Genomic DNA, 8,501 nt, shown 5'->3' with positions numbered 1-8,501 from the left:
GTGCCCTCATCCCTCCCCGAGTCTTGTTTTTTTGCCAAAGCAGCAGCAAAATAACGTAAATCACAGGTCTGTTTGTGGCCAGAATGAGAAAAGCAAGCCTGAAGCTACAGGAGCATCTGTTATTCCATCGAAAACACACAAACATACAAAGAAATGCACGTAAACAAACACAAGCCATTACAATAGCCTTGAACTGTCAGCACACAGGCCTGAATCCTGCAACCGATGTATTACATATTGACTGGTAGAGAAAGACTAAAGCCTCATGTGGGCCAGTTTGGAGGAAAGGATGATTATGACCCAGATTATGACCCAGATTATGACCCAGAACAGAGCAGATGTGTAGCAGAGGTCAACATTTAAAGTAAAACAACAAATTTTACAACAAAATCATAGCCTCGGGGTGTAACAATTTACATTTGTTCCCCTGAATTGTACTTTATTATGTGCTACTAAAATGTAAACAAACTACAGAGAATAGAGAAAATATACCGTTACGGTTAATATTGGCTCCATATTCGATTCTGCAAACCTTGACATCAACCATTGGTTATTAATGAAAATGCCTCAGTAGTCGTTCTATGTCAGTCACTTTATCAAACTCAGTAAAGGATTGTGATTGGCCCAACAAGTTTCCCAGTAGATGGAAATTTGTCTGAATGAGTTTCCAAGTTGGCAAAATCAATTAGTTCCAATGGAATTGCTTCAAAATTAAGTTAACTTTGGAGAATGACCAAACTGAAATGGAAACTAGTTCTTTTCTTTCTTTCTTTTGAACATCTGTGAGGATAAAGTGAGTTTTAATAACATTATGATACCTGTTATATTCCAGTTAAATTGTTAGATGAATAATTTGTTCAATGATTAATAAACACTGTAAACATTCATTTGTGAAGATAACTCGCCTTTAGCAGCAGCAGTATAGACTTGAGCAAAATAAAATGATATTTGGTATTTTTACTTACATTCTGGTACAATTTAACAAACACTGAATTGAGTTATTGCTGCAATTACTGACTGTGTTGAATATTTCAACTTTGAAGCATTGGAATGTGTCAGATGTTCATGTTGAGGTTTTGTCGAGTCTCCACGGGCCTTTTGCACGCAATATCTCCTGAGCCACTGCCGCCCCCGAACCATACCTTGGTGTCAATGTTTAAATCATTAAAATCTGACCTAAAAATAAAATGGAAGTATTCTTTACCCTGTCACACAAAAGAATGTGATATTTTCCAGTCTTAAATGAAATGCACAAGTAAGTTTTAGGTTCTCATGCTAATGTTGTGGAAAACATGCTATAACTTCCTGAGTAACGACGTGGGAATTGTTTCTGTCAAAAGAATTAGAGAAATTCTGAGAAACCTCCAGCTGTGAAATAGAGTAATATTCTGAGTTTATTAGTGAGCAGGGTTGTGCGGGGTGTCCAGTAAGGAGGGCGATATATTGTCTGGGAAAATGGTATTGCAACAACAGTTTTTGAAACAGAATCCAGAACGCAGTAACATTAAATGGAGAGTAACCTCAATGGCGGCGCTCCATCCCTCTCTTTCCATCTCTGTAAGCAGTGCCAGGACTGCCACTTCCTACATGGCGGTTCTCAGGGAAGCGGGAGGGCTGGGAACAGGAAACTTCACAAAACACATCACAGACCGACGGAAATGAATATTTAAAGCAATGAAGTGTGTGAATGCCTCTGTGTGTGTGCGTTCATGTGTAAGTGCCTCTGTGTGTGTGTTGGATGATGAGGTACCATGGGTGGAAGGAGGAGAGAGAGAGGACAGGAAGAGAATTACATTTTTTTTTAAAAAGAGTTATACAGCGGAGAATAGTGTGAAAGAGAGCCAGAAGAAGTTATGGCTGAAAAGAAAGAGAGACAGAAAGGAAAGAGAGAAAAACAGATGGAGGAATTAAAAGCAGGGAGGAACGGGGAGTTGTGCACAGGTGGGATGGACGGATGGGTGGCTGCAGGGTGGACGATGGAAAATCTCTTTGTCCTTCGCTCTTCCGCCTTCGTCTAATTACGTGGCAGTGGATCTGCGGTGCCTGTCTTCTTCTGGTTGATCCCCACACACAGGTATTCGGTGCCAAACCAAATCCTGCCTCCACTTTATATCTCCCAAGGTCCACCCTGTGTTTTCCTAATGTTTAAAAAGGGAAGTGTTTTTTTATTGGGAAACCAGTGACATGTGGTATGGACATATGGTAGCCATCACAGCTGCCTTAGGACCTGAGGAGAATAAAAGATGCCTATGGGTGATGCAAGAGGAAGGAGGAGAGGAGAGGAGAGGAGAGGAGAGGAGAGGAGAGGAGAGGAGAGGAGAGGAGAGGATGGTACAAAATTTCATGACCAAAAATAGAAATAACAGGAAGGGTTACTTTTGGAAACGGACCTGGCCTAATGTTATGACTTTACCACAGCAGGATGAAGACTAAATGTGGAGGAAGGTAACGTCCGAGCATTCGTCAGGAGGTGAGGAGAGCCAGTAGCATCCAGCTGAACAACAAGGTCAACACTGCCCTCAGGGGCAGGGGCTCACTTGCCAGATGGATGGATGAATTGATGGATGGATGGAGAGAGTTAGAGGAGATGATTATTGCTGTTCAAAATGTCCTCTAAAAGCCGCTCAACAACACGATTGATGTTCACATGAATGAAAACCTGCACATAAAACTCAAAAACACAGAATGTGTGACATTTGACTCAGGAACTAGAGTGAGCCTGGGCTGTTGCAGAAGAAGCAATGGAAAAATAATCACAGCCTCAAAGGCATATTTTTCAGGAGGCGACCGACAGGATTCTGGGACCTCGGGACACCAGGCTGCATTGTGGGTGTCCATAAGGTTTCATAATTACAGTGGGTCCACTCATGACTCACTCTGCAGTTACTGTGTGGACACCTCACATTAACTTAGTCTGTATTAACTTCTGATTAGAGTGGACACACCTATTCAACACTTTTGTCAAAGCTCCAATTTCCCTGTCATCTTTATGAATGAGTGGAAGGAAAAAGGATGAATGAGGATGAAAAAGGCTATTATCTGTTGAAAGAGCTGAACAGAACAGCCCCTCAAATGATTGTCTAGGTTTTACAGGAAGTTGTCCAATAACCCAAATCATTTATTTTTCATAAAACTTGTTCAAAGAAAGTGAGAAATAATTATTTGATCTTTGACCTCTAAATTCACAACTGCAAAAAAACTGAATGGGTTCTTCCCACGCCCGGGCCCCTTCATAGACTGTATATACAGATGGATGACTGGACTGCTCCCCAAAAGTGAAGCCAAAGCATCCTGATCGCCACCTGGTGGAATAGGTTTTAAATCCTGCCTACTCCATTATAGCAGAAATAGTCCAAACAAACAAAAAATCAAAGTACACATAAAATAAATGTTTCTCAAAAATCGTTTCTGTCATTTAAGGCAGTTCTTATCACACTGATGTTTGTTCCAGTGTTCATTTTTCAGATTTGGGGGTTTATAATCCAATAAACAAACAAACAGACACAGGTGAGAACATAACTGCCCTTGGTTGAGGTACAAACCAAGAGAATCAATCATTTTCAGTGGGGTTGTTTGCAGGAATTCAACTATCAACACCACTCCTTCCATGTGTGAGCATGTTTATGACTGAAAGTAATCAGGCCCCATATTCGTAGTCTGCCACTGACGTCTAGGTAAGAGCATAAACGTCCGAAAGCTACATTTGCATAAATAAAAAGATCTACTACCATACAAATACCATATATACCTTACAAGGGAGTGATACTATCTTATCTTATTATAAGTTAACAGACACAAAAAAACCTTGTTGGGGGCTTCAGGATCTGGTTTTGTGTTCAATCTCTGAGTTTAATCGTACGTTTGGATCATTTCTCGGCTTCCTCCGCTCTCTCTTTCATCTGCTCTCCTCACTCGGCAGCCGACTGCAAATCTCAGTGTTAGTAGCTACAGTTGCTAATAAATACAGAAGGCCTTCAGGCTTTATCCAGATGAAAACTCTCGGGAGAAACTCGGAGAAACAAATGGCTTGTCTCAATGATGACATCTCGCATGATGAAAAACTACAGCTTACGGTCTAACACACTGAGAAATCAGACCAAATTTCGGACACACATCAGCTCAGTGTGTACCCTGGCAGTACACTGCGTGCACTCGAGAGTCAGGCTGCAGAGATGGGTGTTGGGGTCTGCTCCATGACAGTTTGTGAATCCCGTCCTGTCCTCCTAGTGTTGGGAGGATGTCAAGGGGTTGAACAGAACCACATCCAATCTGTCCAAGGACGACCTGATGGGAAGGTCCCCGATTAATTTGTCTTCCCGCTGTTCTGCCGTTGGCCCTTTGCCATATTTTAAAGTGAATCCAAACGGTCAAAACGTCTCCCTCTCTCACTCTCTCACTGTCTCTCCCTCTCTCTTCCTCTCCTCTATCTCTCACTGCTGGTACATGGCGGAGAAGGCAAACGGTGTAAAGGGCGAAGCTTGTTGCCTTTAAATTTGGCAATGAGGATACTGACAATGACAGAGCAACCTGTCATTGCATTAAAGTAAAAAGAAACTGAGAAAACAAGTTGAAATAAATGTGGTGTGAGGACATTTCCAGGGTGGTGCTGCAGCTGAATCCATGTATAACAGCAGCTTTCAGAGCCTTTTATCAACTGGACTGAATATAACTTAAAATTATCTACTTTATTTTGCTGTCATATCAAGTTGAAAATGTATCAAATATTAAGCAAATTGTATTTTGGGGTAATATTCGTTGTTTTAAAAAAAACAAATTGTTTTAATTATGTAATTAAACTAATTTTGAACTAAAATGTCCTCTTTATAAGATAGTCAATGTGGCATTATGGACATTTCTATATAGGCCAATATAGACCAAATATTTGATAAATAAAAAGCTGTAAACCACATTTAGAGAGCTAATGCCGATACTGGTAATAGGTTATAGTAAAGACTGTCCAATTAATTAAGCCCAAAGGCCAGTGTATATAAATATCGTTTGCAAAAAAATAATATTTTAATTAATGGTGCAGCTTCCCCAAGCAAAGTGAGGTGGTGGAAGATATAATAGTACACATTCAATTTTTTTATAATACACTGTAGGCACTGCGTCGGTATTATGTATAATATTAAGATAATACAACTATAGTTCACAGATATGTTGTAAGAAGTCATTATTATAAACACTTAACATTACTTTTTTATGCAAGTGACTCATGTGCCTCCACAAACACTGGTATAAAAACATGGGCAATCAAGTTAGGCTTCCTGGTAATGAGTTTCCTTATAGACCTATAAACATGAATGATGTGTGTTTATCTCTGAGTGTGTTGGAATGAAACACTTGATACTGAATTGTCCACACTGGTAGGAGATGAGTCATCACTCCCCAGAGCAGTTCCTTGGTAAGCACAGCAGGCGCTGTGAGACACAGACAGCCAAGCAACAAATCATAAAGTGAAGCATCACGACACCACTTAGTGTGTTTTATAAGTGCTATATAATCAAGAATCTCTCATTTGATTAAAGAAATAAAACAGTCTGCTGCAGGCTGGAGGTTAAATCTGAGGTCTGTGCTGCCACCTGCTGCTGACACGTTTCCATACTGCTACTCCATGTCGATGGTAGATTTAAAACTAACTCTCTAAAATTAGTTAACATGACTATGAATGTGTCTGTCCAGGTTTTATTGCAACACACTGATAATGAGTAATGGCAGCCTTCATTTAACATATTGTAAGTAGCATGCTGAGACAGACGTATACCTAAAACATAAAATCTTTGTTATCACACTGGTGCTGGTGGAGTGAGTTTTAAGTTTATTGACCAAGAGGAGAAATGTATCTTCCATTCAGGTGAACTCATGGAGGGATTACTGACTGGTCTCACTGGGCACAGGCCTATGGCGACCAAAGGATCAGGGGCTGATCGGTTGTGACATTTCTTGTCAGGAAGTCAGTCAAATGACCACAGAGAGACACAAAACAATAGGATGTGTATGCAAAACTACCAAAAGAGATATACAAAATGACTGGGAGGTGACAAAAGAAATAGACCTCTCTCAGAATGTTAAGGTTAATGTTAATCTTAAAGTAGACATGTGCACGCGTAAGAAGGTTTCACTAGGAAATTACCATATTTTTCAATTATTATAATCGTTATTATGCTGTAATTTAGAATTTATGTTCACCTTCGCACACTGAAAGAAATGAACTGGTGTAATTGTGCCATAGTGTTTTGTCTTCACACAAATGTTTTAAATAAATATTCTCCAGTTGTCAAAAGACAATGTGCTCATCATGCCACAGAATGCCCCTGTTGTATTACTTGTTTTATTATTTTGACTGATTACTATTTAAAAAAAAAGTCAAATGTAAACTGTGTGTGTTTGTGTGTGTGTGTGTGTGTGTGTGTGTGTGTGTGTGTGTGTGTGCTTGAAATGTGAGCTGCTGCTTACAAAAGGTTTGCAGAGGTTTTTTTTTAATGTAAAGTCTTAATCTGCAATTAGTTTTGAGTTCATAAGAAATGTGCGATACAACATGCCTCTGCAATGTTGAGTGGAATGTTGTGTTGGTGTAAAGTTGCGTAAAATGGGAATAGTCAAGTACATGTACCTCAAAATTGTAATTAAGTGCAGCATTTGTTATTCTTAGTTACATATACAACCAAAGCGTACAAATGTAATCTACTGCAGTCACTACTGTGATGCTAAAAACACTTGATTGATTGTAAGGTTGCACTTCTAGCTTTGTTGTTTACTTCCACTAAAACAAGTTGAAATCTCTCTCCATTTTCCCATTTTAAAATTGAAGTGTCTCACCTAATCTACACTTTAAACACCAGTGTTTTCATCTAATACTGCTGCTCTCATTGTAAAAATCTAGGAACAAAAAGTCAAACTTGTCGTACAAATTTTTTGTTTGGTTCCTCCCTCACAATTCTGCAGACTCAGCTCACACAGGTGTTTGGTTTTGGGCTCATTTGATAAGAAGTGAAACATCTACATTCAAATCAAACGGATCAGAAAGAGAAGCGTCTCCATGTCTACTTGAATTCATTACGATGTATGTGAGAGGGGAGTTGGGCTCCTGCACATGTCGGACGTTCTGCTAAATTGTAAAAAGCTGGCCAATGAGACGTCATTATGCAGCAGAGAAACCAGGTGTCATTGATCAACACGTTACCACCTGACTTGTTTAAAAGTCCCAGTTTGTGGTTCATTGGTTAGATGCTGTCTCAGTTTCCAGGAAGCGCAGAACACTGGTGAGTGTTGATTTAAGTTATACTTTAAGAGAACTGAGTTTATTTATTAACTTGTCCTTTTTTAATTATGTAGATACTACAGGAAGCTGCTCATAAAGCTATTTAACCCTCTGAGGCCAAATTCTCAAACACAGTAACTGTTTCAGTAACTTGTTTTTGGTGAAAATGCATTTAATTGACTTGAAATTACCCTTTTTGAATTTCTATCTCTTTCCTTTCTGTGTAATCTAGACTGAAGTACTTCCCTGAACTCTGATTAAAGATGTCTGGCCGTGGTAAGAAAGTTGCACCCAAACAAAAGACCTCAGTGTCCCGGTCTTCCAGAGCAGGGATCACTTTCCCAGTGGGCCGCATCCACAGGCTGCTCAAGAAGGGCCGATATGCCCAGCGTGTGGCCAATGGTGCTGCAGTGTACCTCGCCGCCGTCCTGGAGTACCTCTGCGCTGAAATCCTGGAGCTGGCAGGAAATGCCAGCCGTGACAACAAGAAGCACCGCATCGCTCCTCGCCACATCTTGCTGGCGGTGAAAAATGATGAGGAGCTCAACATACTGCTGGCAGGGGTCACTATCTCCGAGGGTGGCGTCATCCCCAACATCCAGGCAACCCTTCTCCCCAAGAAAACCAAGATCTCCAAAGATGACAGCACTGCCAAAGACGTTCAGTCTCAAGATTTTTAATTGTGAATGTACAAAGTTTTACTATTATTAAACTATTATGTTTTTACGCTTGTGTTAGTAGTTGTTTTTTAGCTTTTTCCGGTGAAATCTCTACAACAGTACTTATAGAGACGTGTGTCTTGGGGCAGAAACTGTAAATGTTTAAATTCTTATCACAAAATGCCACCAGTGTGATGTGATTGGGCCCAATTTCATACTGCAGCATGACGAGGACTCCAAACATACAGCTGAGTCCTGCAACAAATCCTGCAAACAAGTGTGACCCCCCCCCCCCCCCCCCCACACCGAGCCCTAATCTCAACAATCATGGAGTCAAGTCTGGGATCACATGAAGAGACAAAATACATTGAACCTGGTCATGTTCTCCCAAGATGCATGAGGAACCAGTTGCCTGCTAAACTAGGGCTGCTCTACCTTGTGGGATACAATTCTCAACCAATTGAACATTTCAACTTGACTAGCTCTTTTACTAATCAACTTTACTAACCAGCTTGGGTATTCTGAAGCCTCCACATGTCTCTGTACACTGACTATGCCTTTTTATAGTAACATTAAAAATG

General features: G+C 40.3%; 1 protein-coding gene across 1 annotated transcript; it reads left to right on the top strand.

Moving 5' to 3' along the window:
• Positions 1-7,128: 7,128 nt before the first annotated feature.
• LOC117773264 (late histone H2A.2.2) lies at positions 7,129-7,987 on the top strand. Its single transcript, XM_034605023.1, has 2 exons — positions 7,129-7,262; positions 7,494-7,987. The coding sequence occupies exon 2, from the start codon at positions 7,525-7,527 to the stop codon at positions 7,939-7,941; it is 417 nt and encodes a 138-aa protein (XP_034460914.1). The 5' UTR covers positions 7,129-7,262; positions 7,494-7,524; the 3' UTR covers positions 7,942-7,987.
• The last annotated feature ends 514 nt before the right edge of the window (positions 7,988-8,501 follow it).

This window comes from Hippoglossus hippoglossus, chromosome 13, assembly GCF_009819705.1.
Source record: "Hippoglossus hippoglossus isolate fHipHip1 chromosome 13, fHipHip1.pri, whole genome shotgun sequence".
NCBI lineage: Eukaryota > Metazoa > Chordata > Actinopteri > Pleuronectiformes > Pleuronectidae > Hippoglossus > Hippoglossus hippoglossus.
This window is presented reverse-complemented; position numbering and strand designations above follow the sequence as displayed.